The 14,807-nt window shown below is 40.5% G+C and overlaps 1 protein-coding gene and 1 long non-coding RNA gene across 7 annotated transcripts in view; one reads left to right on the top strand and one right to left on the bottom strand.

The window, feature by feature from the left end:
* Positions 1-1,358, bottom strand: part of VRK2 (VRK serine/threonine kinase 2) — a 46,737-nt gene extending 45,379 nt beyond the window's left edge. The window contains exon 1 of one of the 3 annotated variants that reach the window (XM_038176510.2): positions 937-1,358. In XM_038176510.2, coding sequence (XP_038032438.2) covers positions 937-1,060 — 124 coding nt within the window. In that variant the 5' untranslated portion in view covers positions 1,061-1,358. The remainder of the gene's footprint in view (positions 1-936) is intronic. The other 2 variants (XM_013098795.4, XM_038176511.2) reach the window with 2 other exon arrangements.
* Positions 1,359-4,712: 3,354 nt separating this feature from the next.
* Positions 4,713-14,807, top strand: part of LOC106016896 (uncharacterized) — a 40,719-nt gene continuing 30,624 nt past the window's right edge. For all 4 annotated transcript variants that reach the window (XR_005264327.2, XR_005264324.2, XR_005264325.2 and 1 more), the window contains exons 1-3: positions 4,713-4,817; positions 4,940-4,997; positions 5,113-5,248. This is a non-coding gene — a long non-coding RNA (uncharacterized lncRNA). The remainder of the gene's footprint in view (positions 4,818-4,939; positions 4,998-5,112; positions 5,249-14,807) is intronic.

The raw sequence follows: 14,807 nt of genomic DNA, 5'->3' as shown, positions 1-14,807 counted from the left end.
AGCAGAAGTAAAGAAAAATTTACAAAAAAAGGCAGCAACTGTATTTTCCAGGGCAGAAATACAGAAGAAAGGAAAAACTTTTAAAAATATAGCTGATTTATACATAAAAGGAGATCAATTTAAGTATTAAGGTGGCCTGCTCATCATTTTAAACACTACTACTCCAAATACAGAGTTAACACACTTTTAACTTCATAGGATTGTTTTTGGCTCCACAGATGATGTACTAAACTGCTTCTAGGTAAGTCTTTACCACTACCTTAAAACAAGTACAAACCAGTCCCTGACAGATCACTACGGATAGCTTGCCTGTACCCACTGTACACAAGCAGTGCAATGGAGGGAAAAAAAGTTCATAATACTGCCTTGAAAACAGCACTTGCTCTTTCCTAAGGACCGGCAACACGTATCATTATCTTCTCCAGTGACCCAGAACACTTTACAAACTGCCTTTCGGAACAATTCATTGCTTATAAAACACCGACCAAGTGAAACGCAGCCGCTCCTTCTGAAGAAAATACGGCAACACATCTAGGAAAGCACAAATGAAGAACGGCACTCACGCCTCTGGTGCGAAATAAAATTCTAATCCTGAGGCAACACCCTGCTAGCTTTTGCTGTTGTTATGTTCCTTTGATGCAAACTGACTTTACATTTTAGCAGGAGACATTTCCAGAACCCCGTCACGCCCGCCGTGGCTGCTGGCAGAAGCTCCAGCCTCACTGCACAGCATCTCCAGGCGTGCCAGCACACCCATGGACAACGTGGGGGTCCCCCAGCAAACTTCTGAACAAGGACACCCCACAGAGGGGGGCAGAAGCCGGCCAGAAACCCCCCTGGCCGGCATGGAAACAGCAACAAGCTGTTTAAACCTCGTCAGGTCAGAAAGTTAAAAGCAATTCACGTCGCCCCTGTTAGTGACCGCCGGCGTTTTACCTAGATAGATCAAACCAAAGCCTCCCTGGCCGATCTGGCTGCCCAGCCTCCAGACTTTGCCCTCGGTGTCTCTCAGGACCATGTCCCTCGGCAGAGGAACCGGCAGCCGGCCCCTGGGCGGCATGGCGCCCGGACAGCTCGCTGCCTTTCCTCGGGAGAAGCACGATCCCGCCTCAGCCCCGCCGCTCGAGCGGCCTGACAGCCGAGGGGGACGGGGACGGGGACGGGGACAGGCAGCCCCACAGTCCCCTCGCCCACCCCGGCCGGCCCCAAGCCTGGCGGCGAGGAGCAGCCCCCGGGCGGGGCCCAGGCTCCCCGCCGTGCCGCTGCCTCCTGCGGGAAGCCCCGGGCCGGGTCGCCAGCAGCGCCCGCCCCCCCTTCGGGCGGTCCCGCCCCGGCTCCCCCTCAGCCCGCCCGGCCTCCCAGGGAAGGAGGGAGGGAAGGAAAAAGGGCGGGCAGGACGGCGAGAGGGCACCCGCAGCCCGGCCCTGACGGGGCTGGACTGTGGAGGCTGCGCTGAGCCCGCCAGGGCAGCGCCGCTCTCCACGCCTCAGGCCGCACGCTGGAAGTGAGGAAACTTTTTTTTTTTTTTTTAAAGTGCTTTCACAATTATCGAAGTAGTTGGTCAGTCTGAGCCCCGCCCGGGGAAAAGTAAACTCTGACAAGGCGGTTGGGGCACGGTGAGCACTTAAAGGCTGCAGCAAAGCCACAGCGCTGTGGTGGTGCCAGCCGTTCAGTTTTACCTCAGGATGGGTCCGCGGGTTTTACCGCGGGTTTTACCTCAGGATGGTCCCCCGCCATACCCCAGGATCCCTTTCACACACAGAAGCAAGGATACCTACAGAAAATAACCTGCGAGGTGAGAAAAGGACATGGTCACCTCACAGAGCATGGGTCATCGCTGCAGGCAGGGGAAGCCCACGGGAGGCCATGTTGTGGGCCAGTCCCATCACCACTTCTGAGCTGGTGGACATTAACTTTTTAGTCAGAGGACGCTGAGCCTTATAGATAGATAGATAGATAGATAGATAGATAGATAGATAGATAGATAGATAGATATTTTTTAAACGTTTTGCTCCCAGGACACACCCCTGACCCCAAGCAGACATTTTGTGTGACCTTCACTTTACTAACAGGGCCCACCCTGTCAGCACTCTGCATGGAAAGCCCATGGCAAAAAAAACATGATCTTTCCATTTCCTTCTCCTTTTAGAAAAAGTCTTCCTCCTCAGCTACAAGTCCTCAAAGACTAAAATACAAAACAGGTTTGTGATAGGCAGCAATTCAGGTGGAACTCTGTATTTATTACCACAATAGGCTTGAACATACACTTTAAAGTTGAAGGCCCCAAAGAAGCTTTTCCTTGGGCTTCACTTAGCCAAGATCTTTGTACTATGTCATTGTAATCCACCCAGCCAGCCACCCCTTGGTCTTCAGACTTCATTTTAGTAGAAGAGGGCCCTGAATAGCTGTTTAACTGCACTTCTAGCTGAAGTGCCACATCTTCCAGGCAATGGCTCCATTTTTTTTTCCCCACTAACAGACCAGGGCACTTTTTGTGATGATTCCAAGAGTTCAAGAAAACAAATTCCAGAACGCAGTAAGCTGAAAATTTGTAATAATGGCTACAGAGTATGTTACTGTCATCAGTAGAGCAAAAGTGAAAATAGGAAAGGGGAACACCAGGGTATGTTTCATTGTTAGTAAACATAGTATATGCTATATTGGTCTTTTTGAGAGCTTCAGGCAGGCTACGTAACATCCAGTTGACTCATGCAACAAAAATACAGTATAGGTAGCTGAAACTGAAGTACTAGAAAAGATAGCTTTCAGCTTCAAAGCTGCAGAAGCCTAGAAAAAATTAAATTTGTAACTCAAACACTATCCTGAGGTAAGACCATCTGAAGTCTTGTGTATCTTTAGATATCATGTATTTTAAAGACTGTGTAATTTAACATATAATGTAAAGAGACTAGTAACATATATTGTACAAGTCACAGAAAATAGATTCCACAGCAGAATTGTGGCTTTTTTTTTTAAGAAAGATTTTGTTTAGAAGTTTAAGCTTTTATCATTATTAGAAGAGTTAGAAGCATTTAGAGATAAATGCATGGAAATATAACAGGAGCTACAGAAATCACAAACAGAGAATGACTTACTAAGAAGAGGTAGCTTCCTAGATACATCAAAATCCTGAATAATAAAATTACCTGAATCCAGGTGCTTATTAATAAAAAACAGAGCTAACAAATCAATTAATAAACCCACAAATTTTGGTAATGGCTTTTTTATATTGCTTTTTTTTTTAAGCATTAAGCCTATAACTTCTGAAAAGGCAACAAACTTAAATAATTTTACCTGAGAAAAACTCTGAGCAAATAATAGGAGGCCATCTTTACCCTATAAATAGGCTATTGCTGTGCTTTGTAGGAGGGACTGAGAAAATCTCATTTCCTGTTGGGCCAAAATGGAGACAAGGCTTCCTTTTTTTTTTCTTTTTTTTTTTTTTTTCTACTTATCATCTACTTATCATCAAGAAACTGGCTGCTCTTGGCTTGGACTGGCACATGCTTCGTTGGGTTAGAAACTGGCTGGATAGCCGGGCCCAAAGAGTTGTGGTGAATGCAGTCAAATCCAGTTGGAGGCCAGTCACTAGTGGCATCCCCCAGGGCTCGGTGCTGGGGCCGGTCCTCTTTAATATCTTCATCGATGATCTGGATGAGGGCATTGAGCGCACCCTCAGTAAGTTCACAGATGACACCAAGCTAGGTGCGTGTGTCGATCTGCTCGAGGGTAGGAGGGCTCTGCAGGAGGATCTGGATAGGCTGCACCGATGGGCTGAGGTCAACTGCATGAAGTTCAACAAGGCCAAGTGCCGGGTCCTGCACCTGGGGTGCATTAACCCCAAGCAAAGCTACAGGCTGGGAGGGGAATGGTTGGAAAGCTGCCAGGCAGAGAAGGACCTGGGAGTATTGGTTGATAGTCAGCTGAATATGAGCCAGCAGTGTGCTCAGGTGGCCAAGAAGGCCAACAGCATCCTGGCTTGTATCAGAAGCAGTGTGGCCAGCAGGGCTAGGGAAGTGATTGTCCCCCTGTACTCAGCTCTGGTGAGGCTGCACCTTGAGTACTGTGTTCAGTTTTGGGCCCCTCGCTACAAGAAGGACATGGAGGTGCTCAAGAGAGTCCAGAGAAGGGCGACGAAGCTGGTGAGGGGCCTGGAGAAGAAGTCCTATGAGGAGCGGCTGAGGGAGCTGGGCTTGTTCAGCCTGGAGAAGAGGAGGCTCAGGGGCGACCTTATCACTCTCTACAGGTACCTTAAAGGAGGCTGTAGTGAGGTGGGGGTTGGCCTGTTCTCCCACGTGCCTGGTGACAGGACGAGGGGGAATGGGCTTAAGTTGCGCCAGGGGAGTTTTAGGTTGGATGTTAGGAAGAGCTTCTTTACCGAAAGGGTTGTGAGGCATTGGGATGGGCTGCCCAGGGAAGTGGTGGAGTCACCATCCCTGGAGGTCTTTAAAAGACGTTTAGATGTAGAGCTTAGGGATATGGTTTAGTGGGGACTGTTAGTGTTGGGTTAGAGGTTGGACTCGATGATCTTGGGGTCTCTTCCAACCTAGAAATTCTGTGATAGAAATTGATAGAAATCAGACAATTAACAACCCTCCCAAGAAAAATTAGTCAAGTTAAAGCCTCCATTTCCTCTTCACAGTTGGTTCAAATTAACAGTTTAGGAACAAGATGTGGGGGAGAAGAATGGGTAAATTAATTATAGGTATATATGGGGTTTGTTTGTTTGTTTGTTTTTCAGGAAACCCTGACTATGGTGGAAGCTTCAAGTTTTAACCAGCATTACTGCTAAATTCAAGAATCCTTATAGGAGAAAGGTGTGTATGCTAATAAGAGTAAAAACATGCAAATCCTGCTAGCACACAACTGAGTGTGACCTGTGTAGTCAGGAACAGTTGTTTTCAGTGGAGTATTTTTTTTTTTTCTGTTCTTTTAACAGGATGAAGGAAGAAATGTAAGGCTTGCTGTTATGCTGGAATATTGAATCTGAATGAAAGGTAAGGGAAGAGGTTTTCCTTTCTTCTATTAGTGTGTATTTTCATCTATTAAATATTTACTACTGTAACTGCTGTTTATTATATTATTTTTGGAATAAACTCATATTCCTTAAAGGTGTCATTGTTGGAGGCTTAAGACACAGGCCCTGAAAATGAAATTACTCTTACTTTATTTATTAATGTTGCATCATTGCAAGCAGCTGAAAGCCACAGGCCCTACTGGTGAGGAGTCGATCCTTCATGCAGCTCAGGTGGGTGTTTTCCAGTTACTCCAAATGATATTTTAGAAGTGGTGTAACAAACTGTTTAGATATTTGCATTAGCAGTTGTGTATTTTCAGGGTTTTATTTTTTTATTTTGTTTACTGTATGTGCATTGATGTGTGATATATGAACAAGTCTTCTGTGCTTTTCTGCAGAGTTAATACATGTATAGTTACTATTATGCTATTGCAGAAGAAAGTGATAGTGCTGTGCTTTCTGTTGTGTTTGGTAACTACTACTAAAACTCTGGACTGGTTCTTCAGTAACGTAGACACAGTAGTGTACTTTTTAGGTAAAGATACAAGTGTAAATCACTTCAAAACTTAGATCAAGTTTATATTCACAAACAGCTTTTAAATATATGGTTTCCCCAGTCTAGATGTATGTTTAGCTGTATTGTCCTGTTCAGTGTCTGACTTCTGGAATATATATAGGTGCCTAAGAGGCATTTTAAAAGTAGAAGGAGCAAATTTGAGTTTTATCCTGATCCAGGGCTCAAAAGGACCGGTCTACTCCTTTTGCTAGAATAAGCTTCAGAGGATAGAAAAAAAACACATGATGTTAGTATCAATTGCATTTTCTGTGTCATGACATACTCCCAGAGTAAGCACTTTCTTTAAGTACTTAATAATACAACAAGCTATTTTAACAGTGTCCTGAAGCTGTATTTGTTTTTACCTTTGTTTCAAAGTAGTATAATCTAAATTTTAGATAAGTATTCCATTTATTTTTTCCTCTTGTTCTTCAAATCTGAAGTTGAGTATAAAAGTAAATTATGTGAGATCTTGTAGCTGCACACACAAATCTCCTTGAAGTTGTTACGGTAGGTGAACAACATGTAACTTCTCTCACTGTGTCACTGAGATGTTTCTGTGTTACTTAACATTGATGTTTTAGTACTTCTAATCACCCTACATGTCCTTGTTGATCAAAATATGATAGCTAATTTTACATGAGAGTTGTAATATCTTTGTATTAAGGCCATTGACAGCAAGGCATCAAACTTTCTAAATTTCTGCAGAGAAATCCATGTGTGTTTGTGTATGGGTACACAGTCCCGTGCTCTTGCTGAGCTTATTCAGTTGTTACCGTACTTGCTGCCAGTTTCTTAGAACTCTTAAAGTAATTACTTTTTGCAGTATCAAGGGATCTTCAACATCCAGGGGGCATGTTGCTCAACTCAGTCACTGTCTAGGTGCACTGACACCCATTTTAAAGATTCCTGACACTATTTTGTGTGACTGGCCCCATGATTGAGATCACATAATTACAATAATTAGGAAGCTCACCTCAGGATATTATCAGAGCAACCCACCCAAACCTAAGTCCATATGGTTTGAAATAGCTAATGAGTCAGTTAATGTGCTATGTCCAGGAGTAATGGACACTCAATATGGATGACATGAAGACATAATTTACCAACTTCCTGACTGATTAAGGTTTTCCACGTAGACAGTTCCTGTATTTTGCATCTCACAATAAGTTCAAACTATTAAAGGCTTTTATGTGTTAAACAGAGCAGAAGAAACAGCTGAGACTCCTACAAGGCAGGTAGGGATTTTGCTTTTCTCTAAAGAAAACTGAAAAAAGCACAGGTCTCAGAACTTTCCATCTTAAATACAATACTGCAAACAAATTATTTGAAATGCTCTATTAAAATAGAGGAGATGACAAAGGCAATATGTGACATTTGCTTTAATGCCAGGTAGCCTGACTGAATGAATGACTCCTATGTTGCCCTTTGCCAGGCCAGAAAAGAAAGTCCTAGGGGGGCTGCTTTAGTCTCTGTAACTTGTTTACCAGTTCCTATCACTGTAACTAAAGACATTCAGACCCTGGGTGTGTTCCCCATCTCTTTTGTATGTCAGAGGCCTTACTGCTCATACCTTTAGAAATAAATTATTTATGAGCATTGAAGGAAAAAAAAATAGCCACATTTATTTACTTTCAGAAATGTACAAAGTTGTTGTAAGTTTATTGTGGGAATGGATTGGATTTGCAGTGAGAGCAGAGCATCTGCTGTTTAGAGAAGAGAAGGGGATCAGCAATGATTTTCCTTATGGGAGTAGTTCTAGAAATACTAATCCTGGCTCTACTACTGGCTGACCTTATAGGAGTAATTTCATATCTGTCTCATTTTATCCATCTGAAGCAGTATGGGTGGCTTGTTTTAAGGTTCTTTGAGAGTCACTATGTATGGATAATTGCTATTATCTGATGATGATTCACACTTACCATGAAACATGTAATGTATTAATAAGTTTTTCATGTGGGCAGCTCAAATGTATGTTTTTCTTTCTCTTGTTCTGATCTTTTTATTTAGGTCGTTCCCCTCCAAAACAAAACGCTTATAGAACACACAAAAATTGCATGAAGTTGAAGTTATCGTAGCCTTGCAAAGAAAATAAGGATGTTTGTATCCACTGGCATTCCTGTACACTTTTTTCCAAAGCATTGAAGTAGAGCGATAATGCTTGGAACAGCCATGAAAGATTCCTCTGTTTCTAGGCCCTTTTCAAGGGATATCTAGAAACGGAAATGAAGAAATTACAGGAATGCTAGCAGTAGCACAACAGTGTTCTTGGTGTATAGGAGGACCTGAAAGTCTATAGGTTTAGGTCTATAGGACTTCTTGTTTTTCTACATAGCAGTGTATGTGAAAAGATGTAGGGGAAAAAGGAACTTGGCAAAGCACTCAGGGAGAAAGGTGTATAGACTCATTTAGTCTTTCCATTTCTGAGATTATCTACATAAAGCTGTTTGAGAAGGGAAACTCATCTGTCATAGCATCCATTATTCACATATCAGTGTTACTTTATATATATAAACTTAATTATTATGATGGGATATATTAAATATGACTCATTTTACTGCAAGATTGATTTTTTTTATTATTTTTTCCTCTGACCTAAGAATAAATATTGATCTTCATGATCTTTAAATGTAGTGCAAAGGTCATTATATTAATGGCATATTAATAGAAAGTAGTTCTGACCATGCAATATTAATATATTTGCATTGTTATTTCTCAGATCACATCCAGAATGAAAGAGGCAGGGTGCTTATACCTTCTTTCCCAGGAGAAATTAGGAAGCTGTTGCATTTTAATGACTGTTCAGACTGCTTCCAATTCAGTTTTAAAAAGGAAAAAAAATTAAACAGTGGTGAAGTGGCAAATAGACTGTATAATAAATCTAATAACATGGTGATATGCCATTTTTCCAGCAGCATGAAAACCTGACAGTGCTCCAGCACCCATAGCCATGAAGCCAATTCCACCAGCAGAGCCATAGCTGTGAAAGGAGACTGATAGGATAATTTGGTGATGTTGGTTAGTATGTGCAGTATCTGGGGCTCTGGTTTTTCCAGTGATCACGTTAGCATTTTCCGCAACAGATGATTTTGAAAGCAGTTAACTTATTCAAGTGAGTCTTTGCTGTGCTCATGTGACATCTTTATATATAGTAACTATATATATAGTTACTATATATAGTTATATATATAGTAACTATAACTATATATAGTTTATAGTAACTCTTGGAAACACGTTTAGAAATGCTGTTCTAATGGCTGGCTGAACCAGGAAAGACCTGTTGTTTTAAGATAGCTCTTAGAGTAACTGCATATGACTCTTCTTTGACAAGGAGGGATAAGAGATCTTGCACTGATATAGCCTTTAAATAATCCTGCATAGCTTCCAGAGGGTCCTGAGAAAGCAGTCCCTACTTAGGTAGAGGAGGAATACTTGTATGCCTTTTTATAAACGCTGCTTTGTTAGCATTCTTTCTGTTTAATACATGCTTTGTGTATTTTGTTAGGTGACATAGGTCAACAACTTCTATAGTTTACAGACAGCAAGGAAAATAAATGTTTAGTGTAAAACAGTGGAAAAATGGGCAAGAAGTAACAAACTGAAAGGGGAGACGGGATAAAAGATTTTCTTTTCCCCCTCACCCCTAGGATTTACCTCTGGACTTGTTTAGCTCATTATTTCTAACTTCATGAGCAACAGCGACAAAGCAGACATCTCCTTACACAATTTGCTGATGAATATAAAGTTGTGAGGCACTGGAGTATTGATGTAAAAGATACAGAACAAAATTGTCTAATTTTGAGTGTAGAGAAGTTGATTCAGGGGAATGAAAAAGCCTTACAAAAGGGTTCAAAAACATTATGCTAAAAGGCTTACAAGGTTAAATAAGCCAAATTAATAGAAGATACAATTACTTTCTAGAGAATATATAGAAACTATATGTAGAAAAGATACAGAAGTGTATCTATAGAAGGATAAACTTCTCCACCCATCTTTTTTAACTTAAGCCAAATGTATGCAAGCTGGCCATGTTTGTGCAAGACTCGTTCATCAGATAAATGTAGGTCTGCATGGCCTTCCAGCAGGAGCTGCAGAGAAGGAAAGCAGAATGCCCTTAAGGCAGACTAAGATGAAAACGATATTCTGACAGAAAAGGGACCACAGTATTGAAGATTGAAGGCGGCTTCAGATCTTGGGCTGTTGCTCTTTAGGTCTAATGTGGAGAACTGAAATTCAATTGAACCATATGTAACAGTCCTCAAACTGAAGACTGTCCTGCAATATTTGTTGTTTGCAATAAGTATTCTTCTGGAAAGAGGAAAGAAAGTCAATAATAGAGTGCGCTGCCTTTCAGCTGGCCCAAAGGGCTGCAGCTTCACGAAAGCTGATAGGGTTGAAATGTATTTTACCAGCCAAGAATTTCTACAGGTCCATCTAGCCTTAGTTGTACTTTTATGGCAAAATTCAGAATACATATTTGGCAGTCTTTCATTGTGAATTCATATTTACTGTCTTCTATATTCCTTAAGCATTAAATCATGAATGGTATCTCGAAAATGATGCAGGCAGAGGGCAACGCTCAAATTCAGTTTTCCTGTGGAAAGCAGAGCTAGATTGACAGTTAACTGAATTGGAAGAAGACCTCTTCTACTGGAATCAGGTTCCTGTAAGAAATATGTATGAAAATAAGTTAGGAAGAAAACTCTTTCCAGAGGCAGAGTAAACAAAATATCCCTCCCCACTCCAGAGAATTGGAGCCTTGTGGGGTAAGAACAAACGGAAGCTCCTTTGCATGAACAGTCGGTAGTGGGGAACTAATTAATTTGATAGGAGCTCAGAGGAGAATAGAAAGGAGATATTTGTTTTGTACCTTGTGGAATAACATCAGAAGTACCATGAGAGGTAATAATGAGGCCCAGGGTAATATAATGTGAATTATTTTAGGGTAAGCAGGGTTAGATTTTGAAATCAACCTATCTTTCCACTTCTCCATGATGTGAAGACCTATTACTTGTGTATACTATCATCCCATGCTCAGGAAAGAAGGCAAGAACTGCTGAGTTCTGAGATAATTTTGTCTGAGAGAATTTTCTGGAGAAAGATTGCAGCCCAGAGAAGCACCATCATTAGTTTGGTGTTTCTGACATAGTGATACAACAATGGTCATGCACTAGTCAAGTAAATTAAGAAGTCATCATTTAAATACTATTTCAGTAGCATCCTGCACTCAGTTTGTCCCAGAAGTTTTCAAGGGAAAATTGTTTACTTGTTGACTTAATATTTTGCAGAAACTAACTTTTTAATTTCTCTGATTCTTAAAAATTTGTAACTACATAATCTATATGTTAGGGACATCGCCAGAAACAGCTCATATGTATTACTGTACACATAATACATGGTGTATGGCACTGTTAATTTTCTTGTTTGTATGTCTGTCTGCTCTTTGCATATATACATCTATGGATGTGTGATATTTTATTGCAACACATATGATTTGAAAAAGCTGATTTCCTGCTGTGGTATTTATCCTATATAAATTCGACATTAAATGACGAATTTTAGGCTCATCAGTCCATCCGTTGAATTCCTATTTGTATTATTACTTTCTAATGAATTCTGTACTACAGCAGGTGTCAAATCATATCTGTTGTTTTGCAATCGAGTATGAATAGAAGATGTATTGCTATTGCAAATGAATCTAATATGAATCTAATGAGCAGTAATGAGCAACTGTTTTGTCATTATTGAGGCAACCACTGTGATGCTAATAAACGCTCATTTCTGCTCTTTAGAAAAAAGCACTGACCAGGATTTATAACATGGCCTTAATGTCCCAAAAGCCTGAGGCAAAAGAGAAAAGTGGAACCCCTAAACTGAGCATAATTTAGTCATTTTCTGTGTGGCAGTCCTCTTATTTTCTCTTATTAAACTAAACCTGGTTAAGTCTTTTTAGCTCCCTTACATTTGAAAGGAAAAAGATGAAGAATGGGCCTCTATTAGAGGAATATAAAGTTAAGAAGATGGGCATTCTGCCTTAATTTTCTTTAATGTAAGTACTCTAATTCTATACTTCTACATCTGACAGTGCTTTTGTAATAATAAAGGCAACTATCTGCAACTGTTTTAAAAACAGTCACTTTAAAAGTAACAGGCCGTTAAATCAATATAGAAATATAATATATGTTTTGGGAAATATCACAACTGTCTCTTAATTGAAACTTCATTTTTTATTTTTTTTGTCATCGGTGGATTACAAGACTGCTGAATAAACAAAAATACCTTTTACACAATAGCATCAATAACTTACTACATAACTGATATGTAAACGAGTTCTGACTCCTGTGTGGCTCTCCCTTTTCCAAGTATAAATAATACATAGAATGATACATAAAGCTGTGTAAAAGGGACAGCTGGGTACATGGTACTTACAAGTGGAGCACAGGAAAACCAGTCAGAACTGCTTTTCTAAAAGCTAAGTACTATAGTTCCATCAAAAAATAATGCTTCTGTGTATATAGTCTTCGTGGACTCATCTCTCTGTGCAATAAAGCTAGATGCACTGTAGAGATTCATTTCGGTATTTCATTTGGAGGTTTGAACTATTCTGTGCAGGGTACAGCTGTTTGTTTTACTACAGTACACTTCATACTTGCTTTAACTGCTGAATGGAGACTATATTGCCAATATTTAAGGTATTATATAGACACAGCAGTGAAACTGAATTTGTGAGCAAGCTAGGGGATGGGCATTAGGACAAATTACAGCAGTCATCTCTCAAACTTGCAAATAGGGTGTCAAAAGGTTGCATGAAAGCCATAAACTGTTCCTTCCATGCTGGGGCATTAAAAGGACTCCTGGCCTGCTGGGCTGTAGCTTGAACTAGTTGCCATTTACTGACATTTCCTTTCCATCCCAGCACTGCAGAAAGGAAGGGAGTGTGAGTCGGGACTGCTGGCTTTCTATCAGTAGCTCTGCCAATGCTGTGGTTCTTTAAAGTGAGGAAATCATCATGTCCAGCTTTTCTCCTCCTCATCAGTAAGATATGGACTGTTTTTTCCCACCCTTTAGGTATATCAGTGTTAGTTTTTATTAATGCTTGATGTACAGAGTTGAAAAAGGCAACTCCAGCATGAAAAGCATCAGTACCTTAGAAGTTACTAGATATATCCTTCAAGATATGTTTGCATGCATTTGTATATTTACATGGCAGAAGAACTCCGGTTGCTCTTAGAATAACAGTGCATTCCACTGAAATCAATGGAAATTTTGTAGTTTACTTTAATGATCTCAAGTCCTCACCTTTAGTTCAAAGACCTCTTTCCCCTCATACATAAAGGGTTCAATTTGAAGGTGTAAGTTAATATTGCACGATCCTTCAAAATAATTTATATTTCACTTTGGTAACTATCACTTCATAATCATAGAAGTTAGGCCAAAATGGACCTCTTCAGGTCATCTGATGTGTACCCAAAGCAGGGCCAGCACTGAAGCTAATTGAATTGCTCAGGGCCAGGGATTTCTTGTCACTTGAAAGCTGTGGTAGTTTGTAATTGAATGTCTGGTAGTTTTATTACAATTACATTTTTTCTGATTCCTTTCATCCGCAATAAAAGACATATATTACAGTGGCATTCAAAGGCCTCTGTTAGGACTGGAACTTTCCGCAGTAAACATGGTAAAAATAGAGAAGCAGAAGTGGCTGCTCTCTGAAATGTACCGTGATAACAAGATAAAGATGTCTTTCTGGTGGTAGAAACAAACTTTTTTTGCTTCTGCTACAGCACCTTTGTCTGGATCTGTGACTCTGGCTAATCTGTGTTGTATGTGAATACTAAGGACATGTAGGATAAAAAAAAAAAACAAAAACAACAATTCACCCCAACCAAATCTCGCACACTGGAACACTTTTGGCATTTCATCCTACCAAAAACAATAGATGCTTGCAGGCTACTCAAGAAAAACATGTACAAGAACTTTATTCAAATCCATGCATGGCAAGCTAACAGTGCATATATTACTGTGCAGCTTGTATACATCAGTTTGTGTGTTATGACTTAATGTGAAAATTACTTACATTTCAGTAGGGGTCCATATCTCTTTTTTTCTCAATATCTCTCAGATATTTAGATACCTACAGCTTCTAAAAACAACTTTAAACTACTTATATAATGTCTGTATTTTAGCATCACTGGGGAAGATGGACTCAGGATATTAAAAGCACGTTGCAGGAACAGTGACCCAGAGGTAGCTAACGAATGGACTACAGAATTTTATGCTGGAGGCAGTAAGTGTGAGGGTCTGTTCATCTGATAGTGTCTTCTTTGGGTACTTAATTTTTCTCACATAGGTAAAATAATTAACTCTGAAACCACCTTGTCATAGAGTAGTAGAAAGCTTAGCTGAGTGTTTCCTTGGATATTGTCACATGTTTGCAGGGTCAGTTTCATTTAGCAGTAAGCAGCCATGCAGTAGCCATTCTCATGCTCTCTGGCCACAATTCTGGAAGCTCTGGATAATCTTTTGTCTCCTGTACTTTCTGCAACACCAAAACAGAGCAGAGTTGTTGCTTCAGGTAGGCTATGGAGGTTCAATGTGACTTGAACAATGAGTATTCAAAGGAGGATTCTGCTCAGAGTCCAAGTGGCAGAAACATTGATCACATACCTGAAGATTAGCTTGGCTCATGAGTGAAGAAAGGTTGGCAGAAAGGAAACAAAGGAGAGATTGCTGTGCTTCCTGCAGTATTCACAAGGACTTACGTGGTGGCATCATCACTAGTATCTAGGTTACAAGAATAGCCCTTTTCCAGAGATATGGAATCAAAAGAGCAGATGTTCAAGGCTTCATTCTCCAACTTGCAGCCAATGTTCTGGAGTGGCCTGTGGTTAGTGTGGCCTTGGAAGGATGGAGATTGTTGCTGAAATATGGGGCAGGGCTGGGAAGCGGTTGTAGTTCAGACCACCTTTGGATTCTTCAGTAATGCAGGCAGCTTTCCAGCAGTTCTACCAATAGTGCACAGACTTTGTCTTGTTGAGAGTACTCCTTGCAAACAGTGTCAAGCCCCACTTGGGAAATTGCACCAAGAGGATAAAAGCAGCTCCAGAATAAAGTGTTGTAACTGAAATAGCTAGAAATTCAGCTGAGATCACTACAATTTTTCTGCTTGCATAGGATGAAACTGCCTTACTGTCTTGTATAAGTGCCTGTCCCTGACAATGTTACTGTATTGCTGCA

This window comes from Anas platyrhynchos, chromosome 3, assembly GCF_047663525.1.
Source record: "Anas platyrhynchos isolate ZD024472 breed Pekin duck chromosome 3, IASCAAS_PekinDuck_T2T, whole genome shotgun sequence".
Classification (NCBI taxonomy): domain Eukaryota; kingdom Metazoa; phylum Chordata; class Aves; order Anseriformes; family Anatidae; genus Anas; species Anas platyrhynchos.
This window is presented reverse-complemented; position numbering and strand designations above follow the sequence as displayed.